The sequence below is a fragment of the Glycine max genome, chromosome 8, assembly GCF_000004515.6.
Source record: "Glycine max cultivar Williams 82 chromosome 8, Glycine_max_v4.0, whole genome shotgun sequence".
Classification (NCBI taxonomy): Eukaryota; Viridiplantae; Streptophyta; class Magnoliopsida; order Fabales; family Fabaceae; genus Glycine; species Glycine max.
This window is the reverse complement of record NC_038244.2, coordinates 8,813,011-8,827,952: the sequence shown is the minus strand read 5'-3', so window position 1 is coordinate 8,827,952 and position 14,942 is coordinate 8,813,011. Positions and strand designations below refer to the sequence as shown.

At 31.2% G+C, this 14,942-nt stretch overlaps 2 protein-coding genes across 2 annotated transcripts; one reads left to right on the top strand and one right to left on the bottom strand.

Moving 5' to 3' along the window:
- Positions 1 to 9,237: 9,237 nt before the first annotated feature.
- Positions 9,238 to 11,524, top strand: LOC100806907 (tubulin alpha-3 chain-like). Its single transcript, NM_001255949.2, has 3 exons — positions 9,238 to 9,630; positions 9,721 to 10,429; positions 10,946 to 11,524. The coding sequence occupies exons 1-3, from the start codon at positions 9,303 to 9,305 to the stop codon at positions 11,259 to 11,261; spliced, it is 1,353 nt and encodes a 450-aa protein (NP_001242878.2). The 5' UTR covers positions 9,238 to 9,302; the 3' UTR covers positions 11,262 to 11,524.
- A 1,514-nt stretch (positions 11,525 to 13,038) lies between these two features.
- LOC100809046 (ethylene-responsive transcription factor ERN3) lies at positions 13,039 to 14,066 on the bottom strand. The gene has a single exon (XM_003531209.2). It carries the CDS (start codon positions 14,064 to 14,066, stop codon positions 13,299 to 13,301), a length of 768 nt encoding a protein of 255 aa, XP_003531257.1. The 3' UTR covers positions 13,039 to 13,298.
- Positions 14,067 to 14,942: the final 876 nt, after the last annotated feature.

Sequence of the window (14,942 nt, the reverse complement as noted above, 5' to 3'; positions counted from 1 at the left end):
AACGTTGAAATTAGATGAATAGTTTGATGTTTACGAAAGTAATTCTTGATTAAATTTTATTTTATCTTATCCAATTTTGGAATTAGTCAATTTCTTGGTGAACCATTTGGCGAAAAAAAATTATAATATGCAAGAAATCATATATGTTGTGATTAGTGAATTCCTCCCTAATAAATATTAGTCGATAATAAGAAAAAAGGAAAAATAAACACGGGCTATTTATGCATATTTAACATTTGAATATTTTTATATATAAATAAAACAATTTTTCTTCTTCTTAAAAGTGCCTAATAAAAACGATAGTGGTATAAGAATCTTATACTAAGATAAGATAATCTTACAGAATATATAATAATAATAATAATAATAATAATAATAAAGAGAACGTTAACCATTATCCTTTAAGAAATAAGATGAAGTTTGATATTATTGTTATTTTAATTATATTTTTTATATAAATTAAAATAACGTATAAATATAAACACTCTTTTCCTTTACTTTAAAAGAGACATATAAAAAAAAAAATATTAGTACCGTATTATTAATATCTTTAAGACCTAAGGACTAAGGGGGAGGGAGTGAAAAAAAAAACTCATTCGGTGATACTATCGTATAGTATATAGTCATTATTAATGACGAACCTACACATTCTGCACATGCTTATAAGAATCAGGCCACGTGGGTGCCAACCAAGAATTATGCGACTATGGGATTTTTATTTATTGTTACACAATGCGAGACTCTTGTGCGATAATGGGTAATTTTTTTTTAAAAAAAATACAATGGATATATTTTAAAAAAATTATAAAAATAGGTAAATGGTACTTAGAAGTATAATTTCACTAAAAAAATCATACTTCAAAGTATGATTTTATTTTTCAAAAAATTATTACACTCAAATTATATATATACATACAATTTTAAATTTTTAACTTTTTATTGTTAAAAGTTAAAAATATATATGCATATACACGATCTCAACATTCTTTTTTATCACTTCTTTGATTTGACACAAAATTTTGCAAGAAAGAAAAAGAATAGTAAGGAGACCAAAGGCCGTTCCTCCTCCCTTATTTTTGCTTCCCTTCCAAAGGAGTAGGCACTTAGTAATAAATTCAAACATTAAACTGTGTAAACGCATTCTTTGCATTAATTTGTTTTTGAAGGGTTCAGTTCAAAATTATTATTTATTGAAACGCCATTAATGAGGAATAGGCGAGACTGAAATTGGTGCAATGTAAAAACCGTAACTTACAAACCAAACATTGCATGAGTCATTCAGAAAATTGTTTACAGTCTCAAAGTGGCCTGAAGCCCCGTAAAAGCAGCAGCACATAAAACATCCAGAAACCCTGACAAATCTCCATCTAACATGGTGCTTCTTAGCAAGGTAAACTACCTTGTATTTGCTTATTATAAAATAGCTTCGACGCCAACAAAATAAACTGAACCGACCTCACTTTATTAAAAATAAAAAATATATAAAAATCGTCACTTATCATACAATTTCATTACAAAAAAAAAAAACTGAAATCATATATTAGCATATGATTTTAGTTTTTATAAAAAAAATATTTTAAACAAATAAAAAATAAAATTGTGTTTTAATATATGATTTTTTTATTATAAAATCTTATATCAAAGTACAATTTATCTATTTTCATAATTTATTTTAAAATATCTATTATAGTAATTTTTTTTAAAAAAATCTCTTCATTTCGTAATTAGTCCCACAATGCGACTATGGGATTTACGATCTTGGATTTTAATGCAGATTTATCATGACTCATATATATGTGTCTGAAACTTTTCTATCAAAAAACAAAATGTATAGAGAAACTTAATAATGGCTTACTGTTAGTAGTCCATAAGCTTTTTCATATGGTGGTGTAAACGAAGCCGATCATTCCTATATGGCTAAATTCATGTTTAAGTATTCTAAATTATTTTTAATAATTAATTAGATTTTTTTAATTATTAAATGATTTAATTGAATATTCTAAATATCTAAAATGATTCAATTTGATTATTTTTATCAATTAAGTATTAACATTAACCATATAAGTTAATGTGATAAGTGATGTGTTAATTTTTTAATAAATGATTGTTAACATATTTATACTTAATTGGTAGAAAACGATCCAATTGAATTCTTTTAAATAATTAGACAGTGGATTGAATCACTTAATAATTAGAGGAACTAATTAAATTTTAAAAATAAATTAAAATATTTAAACAATAATTTAATATTCCTATATTTGTTTATAAGTTCAATTAAAAAATAAATAAATGATATTTTAATTTGGATTAAAACACTTTATTCTATGTTTTCTGTAATATAGAATTTGATATTTTATCATCTTGTGTTTTGTTTCAATTTATTATCACATTGATAATTTAGAACATTTTATCTATTTTTCTAAAGATAAATATATTTTACAAATAATAAAACTATATTTCACTCACTCGATTTCAGTTCAGAAAATAGTATATATATAATTGTTGTTTTAACTTGTTCATCAAACAGAGTAGGGGTTTGAATCCTCTCCTGCGTATCTCTCTCTAAATTCTCTGCAGTTGATTTGTAGACCATTGGATTGATCTCTTGACTGAAATTTAAAGTTGATGAATGAGAAATTGTGGCCCTTGGATCAATCTAACAGATGAGAAATCATGTAAAATAAAGAATGAAATGTCTAAATTTATATAGAGAAATTCAGTAGGAAAATGCAAATCCAAATGGCAAAGGTCACAAAATCAAAAAGCATATATAGGCCATAGTTTTGCAAAATCTTTTCCCAAAAGCTCTTCTCGTGACAATTTTTTGCTTTTGGATTTTATTTATTTTTCTTCTGTAATTTTCACATATCTACAGACTGAGTTGTGTGCCTGTAGTTTTTAACCTCCTTTGTGTAACTACGAGCAGTCATCAAATAATGGAAGAGACTTCCAAGAATTTCATATTAGAGTGTGGATAATACACTTCAAAAAGAGGCTTATAATACGAGGAGATCGAGGTGAACCATACTAATTACATTTTTTCATAATTCAGTTTCCAAGGATTCCTCTCAATTTAGAAACATTGATCTTTGAATTGAACACCATGAGATCAATCCAATATTCTACAAGAACAGATGGGGGAGATTGGGAGAAGCTGGAGACAGGCACACAGGGGAGACTGGAGAGGATCCAAATTCAACAAATTTCAACGGATTAGGTTAAGCTAAATCCTAGTAGTAATATCTTTACTAGTTACACAACTAATAATAGTATATCATAGTTGTAATAGTGATGGTAAGCTTTCATTTTTTATTTTTAAATAAAACATGCCCACTAAAATGGAGATGATTAGCTTTTTTTTTTTATCTCAATTTAAAGAACCAAAACAATTCTGACTTTTCATTCTAAGACCTAAGTTATAAAAAATTAAAAACAAATAATCATCACATATAACTATTGTGGTCGTTACCAGCGTTGGTATCCATGATCAAAGCGAAAACTTATTCTCCCTCGAAAGTAAATATATTTCAACAATTTGCCATGCATGATTTTTATTTATATTGACATGGATTAACGTATTGTCAAACTATCATAACAGTACTCATTCATACAGCATATGACCCGAAACATCACAAACACAATTTGACCTCTTTTGAAGCAATTTTCAACTACCAATTCATGCATGCCTCAAAACATCATATCGTAGGAAAATTTCCCATCAACAACATGACCAACCCAGCAAGAAGTAGACAATATTATTTGGTGCTTGTCACTGCAATCTAAAAACAGAGTCCAAAAAAAAAAAGAGAGGTGTATATGAATAAATTTAAAGCACCATCAAAGAATTTAAGTCCTTAAGGTAGAGATTCCCGAAATCTTTCAGTAAAATCAATCATCCATACTAAAAAATCTTGATCTTTGATAATAGACAAACGTTTCTTTAACCTATGTTTATTTAGAGGACGTAAATACAAACTAAAATCTTTAAAAATGGTTAATCCAACAAGTTTTGCATTAGTATTCTCTATGACTCTACCTATTTATGATAGACTGAATATATTTTAATTATTTGTTATAATTTTCTAACATTGATTTAATTTATTTAACAAACTGAAGCAATAGGTGTAAAAAAAAAAAAACTAAAGCTATAGATCAAGGGATTTTAGAATATATATATATATATATATATATATATATATATATATATATATATATTAGAAGTTTTAGAATATTATTTTAATCATATAGATTCACAAATCCATCATTAATTGCTTTAATTTGTTTTTATTTATATATGTTGGTCATGGGTTCGAATCCGGAAACAGGCTCTTTGTATATGCAAGGGTAAGACTGCGTCCCATACCTTCGCATAACAAAGAGCCTCTGAGGTACGAAAATTTTCATTTTAATAAAAAATATTTAATGAGTGTCTAAATTAAATTGACTATTGCCGAAGAAGTATAGCTCGATCAGCACTTATATTTCCATAAGTAAAGTTTGTTTATGATGCAGCATTAAGACTATATAGCTATATTTTTGGGAACATTAAGTCTTTTATAAATAAATCACAAAGTGTACATTTATCGTCACTCAATCCTCTCTCTTTTTTTTTTAAGGGATCGTCACTCAATCCATTGGTACGTGTCGATTGTATTTTTTATATAAAAAATTGAGTAATTTTTATGATAAATTATTTTTACATTTTCTAATTTTCTATAAGTAAACAATAATCAATACTCATAAGGCATTGACTATTAAAATGAGAAAAACATATTTGTTACAAAATATGCATTGTACCAAAAACACAAAAAAATGTTTAAAATCATTCTAATTTATTTACATTTTTGCATTAATTTTTAAATAAATTACACTAATCACGGCTAAGATTTATTGAAATTACACAATTTTTCATTTTTTTTTACATTTACATTAACACCCCCTTACAGGATAATACGGTAGTGTATATTTTTTAAAAGTTAACGAGGATTGTTGTAAAAAAAATTAACAAGGATTAGTGTAGAAATAGATAAAAGCATCAAAATTTTGTGCAATTTCTCAAAACATTAAGAATAGTTAGTGTAAATTACTATTAGTTTTAAAATATTAATTATATTTACTTTTTTATTTAATTTTTTTAAAAGTATTAAAATAATTAATAATGATCTTATAAAAAAGCATAGTAGTATCATTTATTACAAAATAATTTAATATTATTTTTACTGTATTATGTAATATTACTTTTTGAAATAATTGAACACATTTAATAAAATATATTAAGTGCCCATTTGTTACGGGTTAAATTTAAGTGATTAATTTTTCAAAAGATTTTAAAAAAGAAACTAAAAAGAGTTTGCATACTAGTATCATAAAAATAACTTTTAAAGTAAAACAACTGATTTTTATTAGAAATTACTATTAAAAATAACTTTTTTTTAATGAATCTAAGGTATCCTCAAGTCAAAAGTAAATAGCTAATTTTTCAACATACTATAATTTATTTAAGAAGTTGATATATCTTAATAATTTTTTCTTCATATATATGAACTTACGATATAAGTCAAGGAATAAAGTTATCATGTTAAACAGTGTTTGTAAAGTTTAATTTTCAACAGATTTTTATTTAAGTGATTATTTTGAAGAATTAAAACAAATAGTATTAAAAACTTTTAAAGGCAACTATTTTTACTTAAACAAAAACTGTCACATAAATGGCCTAATATGCTCTTTAACATTACTTTTAATAAGAGGCGTTCTGTTTTATAAGTATAAAGGTTGGTGTTGGAATTGAAGAAATAGAGATATTTTAGTTTTAGATGCAAGAAGGAGGAAACTGAAAACGAAGCAAGTAGCCAAGTACTACTGTGCTGTGGTGTTATTTTGTTTCGTTGTCTGCTAATAATTGTAAGCAGCAGTAATGCCTAGTGGGTGCCAGCACATGGCCGCCCTGCTCCACCAATCCAACTTCCCTTTCTTAAATCATATAGACATAAGGACAAATTCGTAATCTTTTATTTGTTAAAAAACTTTTTTTTTAATTCAAGTACTTTTATAGTTGAAAGCTATCAGACTAATTCTTCTTTTTGCGTCTTTGATTTCAAATCCAAAATTTACATTTAGAGTAAAATCACATTAAAAGATTATCTTATGTAATTCCATGTTACAATAAAAAATATATATAAATAATACTAGTTTGACCAACATTACTGATGTATTTCCATGTTTTTCTCTAACTAAGTTACACAGTATCTTACTGCCAAAAAAAAGTTACACAGGATCTTATGTTGTCGTTTTTTCTCTCTATCATCTAGGATGCTATCTCGGTAATTCCTTGAAGATGATGTCTCACCCAAAATCTCCCCTTCATTTTCAATTCAAATTGCTTCTACTTGTTTTGTTCATCTTTGACATGCGTTAATTCTGCCATATCGATAACTTTTGACTTTTGTGTCTCTTGCATTGCAATTAGCTTAACACTAATTGAAAATGGTGGTTCATTTGCCTTTGTTGTTGTTTTTTTTACGCTATTAGACTAACCACAATAGGTGAATATATTCACAACTTGATGGGATGTCGAAGATTAGAAAAGGGCGAGTATGTTCTAGAAGAGAAAAACTTTGTTCTCTTACTAGCTTCACAAATGATGCATTTGATTGTTTAAGACCATTTTTTCAAGAATCATCAAGCATACTCCAACTTGAGTCGTTGACCTACACATTGAGAATAAAATCTTATATGCATATCCCATGATGTCATCTTTGCAGCTACCATTTTTCTCTCTTTCGCAAGATTGTTGGTATCACTTTGCAATTTTTTAAACTATGTTATTCGACTTTCATCATTGATATTTTAGTTGTGTCTCTTCCATCACTTGCAGATAGACTTAATTATGCTTACTATAATTCTCTTTAATTCTTAGCCAAAAAAGAGTATGCCTTTAATTATCTATACCCCTACTACTGCAACATTGAAAACATGTAGCCAAGATTGGACGAGAATTTTATCATCCCTCTAGACGAACCTTGCTCTGTGTTTTTTAGTTGAATGCTCTTCATCAAGCTTAATATTATCCAACTTGAATTAGTAGAAAAATGGTGGAGCTTGATATTCTCACATGATATTTCATGTTCCTTTTTACTAGAATGCTAACCATTAGTGCCACTGAAGTCCCATGATCCATGTTGAGCTTAGTTTGTGGTGATTGAAACATAAGAAATTGGTATGAAAAATGAGAATTTCGAAACTGGAAATTGTCCATACTTAGCTATTTTTGTGAATTTGGTAAATGTGGGGATTTTATAAAATTAGATTATTAAGATAATATTAACAATTTTATATATATAAAAATTTAAAAGGAAATCATATTATATTAGTTTGGATTTATTGGGTGAAAATAAATAAAAAGGTAGTTAAGGATTTTGTAAGAGAACGTGAGTAAATAAAATTGGCTAAAATGAAACTTTAAGATTCTATATGAGAGAAAATAATGGAAAAATTTGTAAGACAGGAAAAGTAAAAATGAGAAAATTCAAAAGATTTGGTTGTATAATTTTCTGTTGAAATTGGTCATATTTATATAGATATTGATCTAAAAAAACATGTTAAAAAAATTCAACAATCACAACGACTATTTTTTTATTTCATTAAATTTTATTATATTTTTAGTTTGTTTTTTTCCTGGTGTAACGGGTATTTTAAGTTTATTGGACCAAAGACTAATGACTAATTATGCTCATAGTAATTATTATTTGTCCAATTTTTTTTATCCCATCAAACAAGAGACTCATCACTAGATAAATCATTCTTACTTTACAAAGTGTCTATCTGTTATGTTAATTTGTCAAATTAGATTTTTAATTTTATAGTATTGAAAATTGACAAAAATAAAAGCATAATATTTTTATGGTAAAAATTTATTAAAATTGAAATATATACCAATAATATAAAAGATTTTACAACTAAGCAAGAAAAATGTAAAATATTTTACACTCATTTGATTATTTAATTAAAAATTAAAGGTTAAAATATTTTTTTTATCCTTATAAAATTATTTATTTATTTTTTATTCTCAAAATTATAATATACTACTTTTTTTTTAATTAAGTTTGGAGCCATTCGAAGTTATGTGACATTTTTTTTTATATTTATATATTAAAATACAATTTTATAATCCCACAAATTGCAGAAAAAATTAAAAAAAAATATACAAAAACCAAAATACAACAAACACCACAGCAAACCCAGATAAAGAAACTTGCAAAACCCTCCTACTCAATTTCTGAAACAACTAGTTTACAACAATTTTTTCGGCACGTTTTAGGCAATGGTAGTAATTTGGTGCGCAAACTACAACATCCACAAGAGAAAAACAAACTAAAACAGATTCCTGATGAGAAACTTGATCACAATTATGATGAATTTCGAAACACGGAAGCAGCGCGAGAAAAAACAAAGGGCATGAGCTCTAAGCTTGTTAAAATAATTGACAGGCTTTAATCTGATGGTTCTGTGCAGGTAACTCATTATTCTAAACATATGTAGCTTAAATTGTATCTAAAAAATGTGACACACTTTATATATATAATTTATTTTATAGAAATTTCAAAAAGCTAAAAAAAATAAAAATATGAATCGAAGCCTCTTCGGTCTTCCCTAACACCATCAAACACAATAATAATAAACCCAGATCAAACATCATCGTCACTATCGCCGCTTGAAACCTCCTTCCTCCGCCGCGTCTTCCTCTTCCACATCGTCGAGCTCTGCACCTCGCTGCTCTCCCTTGTCCCTCCCTCACCGGAGTGAGCCACTGAGTCATGCAACTCGGACGAGTCGTCATTGTCCTCCTTTCCTTTTCCTTCAATTGGGTAAAATTAAAAGAGGAGAAAAAGAGAAAGAGTCTGCACGTGTTCATTTTTTGATTGGATAGGTATTAGACATGGTGATTTTACAAAGAAGAGAAACAGAAGAAAAGAATTCAAATTTTTGTATATTTACATGAAGAAAAATATATTTTAATTAAAATTATATAAATAGTAGTTTTTACTTGAACACTGTAAAAATATAATAAAAGTAAAAGTATTTAAAAAAGGGATAAAAAGAAGAGGAAAAAAAAGTAATTGTTGATATGTATTAGTGAGATGCGGAATGGATGGGAGTAGTGGGGTCGGATAGGCTGGCGGCAAAGGGGCCGGATTCTAAACATTTATCAAATTCCCCTTTGAAGGCTGGCTCACACTTAAGACTTAAGAGTGAAGAGTGAAGAGTGAGAGAGAGAGAGAGAGAGAGGCACTTGGAATCCAAAAATGAGAGAAATCATCAGCATTCACATAGGTCAGGCCGGGATCCAGGTTGGCAACTCCTGCTGGGAACTCTACTGCCTGGAACATGGCATCCAGCCCGATGGCATGATGCCAAGTGACTCCTCCTTCGGTGTAGCCCACGACGCCTTCAACACCTTCTTCAGCGAAACCGGATCCGGCAAGCACGTCCCTCGCGCCGTCTTCGTCGATCTCGAGCCCACCGTCATCGACGAAGTCCGTTGTGGCACTTACCGTCAACTCTTCCACCCCGAACAACTCATCTCCGGCAAGGAAGATGCCGCCAACAACTTTGCCAGAGGCCACTACACCGGTTCCTCCCTCTCACTTTCTCACTCCATTTCTATTTCTCTTACCTATTCTTTCAATTTCTGACCTAATTTTTTATTTCCCCCCATTTCAGTTGGCAAAGAGATCGTAGATCTGTGCTTGGATCGCGTCCGAAAGCTCGCAGACAACTGCACTGGTCTCCAGGGCTTCCTCGTCTTCAACGCTGTCGGCGGTGGCACCGGTTCCGGTCTCGGATCTCTCTTGTTAGAGCGTCTCTCCGTCGATTACGGCAAAAAGTCCAAATTAGGGTTCACCATTTACCCTTCCCCTCAGGTTTCAACCGCAGTCGTGGAGCCCTACAACAGCGTCCTCTCCACCCACTCCCTTCTGGAACACACCGACGTGGCTGTTCTCTTGGACAACGAAGCCATCTACGACATCTGTAGGAGATCTCTCGACATCGAGAGGCCCACCTACACCAACCTCAACAGGCTCATTTCCCAGATCATTTCGTCGCTAACCACTTCCTTGAGGTTTGATGGCGCTATCAATGTGGATATCACTGAGTTTCAGACCAACCTTGTGCCATACCCCAGGATCCACTTCATGCTTTCTTCTTATGCTCCGGTTATCTCTGCCGCCAAGGCCTACCACGAGCAGTTGTCGGTGCCAGAGATCACGAATGCCGTGTTTGAGCCCGCGAGCATGATGGCCAAGTGTGATCCCAGGCATGGCAAGTACATGGCTTGCTGCTTGATGTACCGTGGTGATGTTGTTCCTAAGGACGTGAATGCTGCTGTTGCCACCATCAAGACTAAGAGGACTGTTCAGTTTGTTGATTGGTATAATTTTCTCTCATTCTAAATATGTCTTGTTCACTCACATTTACTAATATTCACTAGATTTGTGTTTTAAATCGTGTTTTAAATCACATTTGAGACGTGGAAGCTATAAAGCCTATAACAATTTGCTTATCAGTGAACATGAAAAATCACATCTGGGGTGTGGAATTAACCACATTATAAGTGCATTGTTTGGTTTCACATTAAGAGATCTGAAATTATGTTGAAATACTTCCAATTAACATGATTTTAGGGAAATGTTCACTTGTTTGGTCTCACATTGATTAATTGATTCTGGGTGCATAATTGATTTTAACTTTTATGTTGAATCAACTTTGCGTAGTGTTTGCATTTGATTAGAAATTTTTACACTGAGATTTACTATTAACTTGCATTTTAGATTAAAAACACTGAATCATAAACCGTTTCACTTAAATCAAATCTAATTAGAATCAATTTTGCAAATGTTGATCTAATATTGTGTATGAAGTTGGTGATTGTTGTTGTTTGTGATAGGTGTCCAACTGGATTCAAGTGTGGTATCAACTACCAGCCTCCTTCTGTTGTTCCTGGTGGTGACCTTGCCAAGGTGCAGCGGGCTGTATGCATGATCAGCAACAACACTGCAGTTGCTGAGGTGTTCTCTCGCATTGACCACAAATTTGATCTGATGTATGCCAAGAGGGCCTTTGTTCACTGGTATGTTGGTGAGGGTATGGAAGAAGGAGAGTTCTCTGAAGCTCGTGAGGATCTTGCTGCTCTTGAGAAGGACTATGAGGAGGTTGGGGCTGAAGGAGCGGAAGATGATGAGGAAGGAGAGGACTATTCATAAATGAAGGTTTTATTATCAATGTAATTGTTTCGAGTAAAAAGGGTATATGCTTCGTTACATTACCCTGAACCAGTATTGTTCGTTCCTTTTTGTTTTTACTCCTGTGTGATATAGTTCTCCATTATTCAAACTGTGAAGTGATATCATCATTATGCTTCTATTTTGGTGGTTTAGGACCTGTTGTTTGCGACCTCTGTCATGTTTTCAGAATTGTCCATGTCAAAAGTTGATTTCTTATGTTTATATGCTCGCAATTTTTACCAGATTTTCGTTTTGAATATCTCTTTTTGAACCGTGCAAAACGTACCCCTCGTATGTTTTTTGCAAGTCGTTTCATTCTGGGAATGGATGTGATTTATTTGCGATTTTTGTGTTTAAGTTTATTATTATCAGTGTGTTTGAACCAGAACAACACTCACAATGAACTTGAAACGCCTGAATTGGGAAGTACGAAGCTGCGTTTAGTTTGGCCTAGTGAACAGGAAAATTAACTTGACTTGGAAAGAAAAGAATTGGTAATAAGCTGTCTGAGCTTAGTGAAAGTGGATAAGTAGTAAAACACTGTTCGGTGTTGGGAACTAAAGAGCTTAGCGTATGATTTTTTACTTTTAACTGTCTCTTTTCTATTTTTTTCCTGTAAACATTTTTCCATTTCTATTATATTTTTCACGTATTTTTATTTATTTATTTATTCTATCCGACAGTAATTCTCTCAATGCTACCAAAACGTGCATTAGTGTTGTTTGTTTGGCATTTTTCGTTTGAAACATCCCTCAAATGTTTTTTTTTTTATCAGAACCGTAAAATCGCAAAACCATGTTGACTTTAGTAGTCGCAACTTTGATTGCACATTTGCACCAAGTTTCATTACAAATTTGGTTGAGATAAATATGAATTACTATTCACTCAATTAAAACAAATCAAGATCATCCAAAATCAAATTTGTTAAAGTTCAGTTGGCATCATTAGTGATACAACCACAAAGCCCGATTCGAGAGAGAATTACTGCAGATCTATTCTTTAATTAGTCAACCATTTGGAACGGTTATTTGATCTTTCAACATAATTATTGTGGCATGATCAGTTATTCCAAAAAATTTAAGCGGTGGGACCATGCTCAATCATGCTTAGCAGTTAGCAAGTCGTGGATCCTATCCTCGAGGGCACCAAACACTCATTTTCAAACTTCTTACGATCTATTCCAGACACCTCATCAACAACGTGGGCGTAGTCTGTGTGTTGATCACAACATAAGTTGTTGGATTTGACTTAGTAGATAATGGGAGGTTAACTCCATAAGCCCTAGTCATAGAGCAGTCAAATTTAAAGGTTATTTTTTAATACTTGTATTATACATAACCCACTAGGACCAGTCTATTAGGACATGGTTGAAGTAGCTTGTACAAAGTCTTAAACAAAAATACTTGTCTTATAGTACATTATTTGATCACAAAATAATATGGGCCTTGCACAAGTGAACCCAGGAGATGCACCTATACGTGTGTACAGAAATTATTTTAAAGGTGAAATTTAGCACAAAAAAGTAAAATGCATCTTAATATCCGTTTTCATCTAATAATCCAACCATAAGGAGATGGGGTGTGACTAAGTACATTTGTAGAAGAATGAAGATTGATAGTGCGTACACATTTGACTTCACACATTAGTCTTCCTTATTTATACTGAGATGGGGTGTGACTGTTAGTGATCACGAGCTTGCAAAATATCCAATGGGTTAACTTTGAGGTGTTGAAAAGAATTGTTACATTCTGGGCAGAGTTGGTACCAAAAATGTTCTTACTGATTCCTATAGGCACTTAGTGAAGCAGAGGTGAGTTTAGACTCTAGAAATTCAATGGTCTTGATTCTAGATCTATCCTCTCAGGGAAAATGACATGCAAACAAGATAATATTATACAAACTAAAGAATATATACTAGGTAATGTATACAATCAAGTATATGCAACTACAAAGTACAAAACATGAATTTTCAGAACCCCCCATTACCATGTGTGTTAAGAAGAGATAGGACAAATATCAGGTGAAGCAGAAAAAGTGTGAGAGAGGATAATTGAAATCATATTCATACTTATATTCAAATGTATCCTCCACATGGCACTCATTGGTGGCATATACCGAATCTGAAAATTGCCTTTCAACATTCAAACCATCTTTTGGCATTGGTAATTCGTTAATCCTTTGTTGGGCTAGTGCCCTAGAGCAATCAAATTGCGATGTATTTGGTGTGATACCCATTGAACAGTTGATCAAATTCGTGTCTAGTCCATACGTGTTATCAGAGACTTGGTGATTCTGAACCAAAAACATAGAATTACCTTCACTACTACAAGTAGAGTAGTTTTCCATGACCATGATCTTATTGATGGCACTAACATTTGGACTAGCTGAAGTAGCAGCAGCACCTTCGAAAGTGGAACTTATCGTAGAGGATGATTGGCGTTGAATTTGAATTTGACTTTGATTTGACATGGCTTTACGATCAAGGAGGTTTCTGAGTTTGAGAGATATAGGAGAATTTGTAGCAATGCCATATTTATGAGTAGAGAAATTGGTGCGAGTGTTTGAACCTCTAAGGAGGCACGCAGCTTCATCATAAGCTCGAGCTGCTTCCTCAGCAGTTTGGTAAGTTCCAAGCCACAGCCTAATCTTCTTTGATGTGTCTTTGATCTCTGCTGCCCATTTCCCTGATGCCCTTTGTCTCACTCCTACAAACTTAGGCTTGTTCTTGATCTTGAGTTTCTCACAGAATCTACCTTCCTTGGCATTTTGGTTTTGATACTCCATACTTATTAATACGAGTGTAATCAAGTTAGATATAACATAAACCATATATATAGGTACATATGAGAGTCTTAGAAAATATCATAGGTTAAATTTAATTTATTTGGCTTAGAGTAGTGGAGAGCTCGTATTTTGTTTTTTGTATCCTTTTTTATAAAATCTTACAAATCTTAGATAATGCTTAAACTGATGTGGGGGTTTGTATTTGGCTTGTAGCTGTAGTGGTTGTCCTCACCCCATGCCTTAGTTCTTTGGATTGGTCAACCAAATTGAAACAAAGTTTAATTCGTGATGACCACTTACATAAAATGTTGTTTTAAGGCATAAATTTTAATGTGCTTTTGGAGTTGATCCTATAGATTTTAACACTAATGAACTGTAACGAGCATTTGAAGTGGAACCTCTATGAAGCCATGTTTCAGTCTTGAAAAATAATTGATCATCACATAAATGGGACATATATTCGTTGTCTCATTACTGGTTGACTTATCTCTGGTTGGAACATTCTCTTTTATTTATTTTTTTTTAAAAAGTTTAATTAGGTTCTCCAATTTTTAAAAATAATTCATTTAGATACTTTTATTTTTAGAACATTCATTAATGTCCTTTAATTTTTAAAATAGGTTCAATTTGGTCTCATTTTTCTTTCACATGCTTAAAAAAAATTAAAATAAGATCAAATTTGATCTTAAATAATATCAACTTGAACTTATTTCAAAAAATAAATGACATAATTGAACTTTTAAAAATAAAAACACTTAATTAAAACATTTTTAAAAATAAAAAATCTAATTAAACCTTTTAATAACAAAAAGATTAATTTGAACCTCAAAAATAAATTAAAGGAGCAACATACTAATTAAGCTAAGAAAATATAAA

Bases quoted from the DNA above. Each gene is read 5' to 3' on its own strand.
- LOC100806907 (NM_001255949.2), top strand. From the start codon at position 9,303: ATGAGAGAAATCATCAGCATTCACATAGGTCAGGCCGGGATCCAGGTT. The intron at 9,631-9,720 runs GTTCCTCCCTCT...CCCCCATTTCAG, and splicing joins TGCCAGAGGCCACTACACCG to TTGGCAAAGAGATCGTAGAT. The intron at 10,430-10,945 runs GTATAATTTTCT...TGTTTGTGATAG, and splicing joins ACTGTTCAGTTTGTTGATTG to GTGTCCAACTGGATTCAAGT.
- LOC100809046 (XM_003531209.2), bottom strand. From the start codon at position 14,066: ATGGAGTATCAAAACCAAAATGCCAAGGAAGGTAGATTCTGTGAGAAA.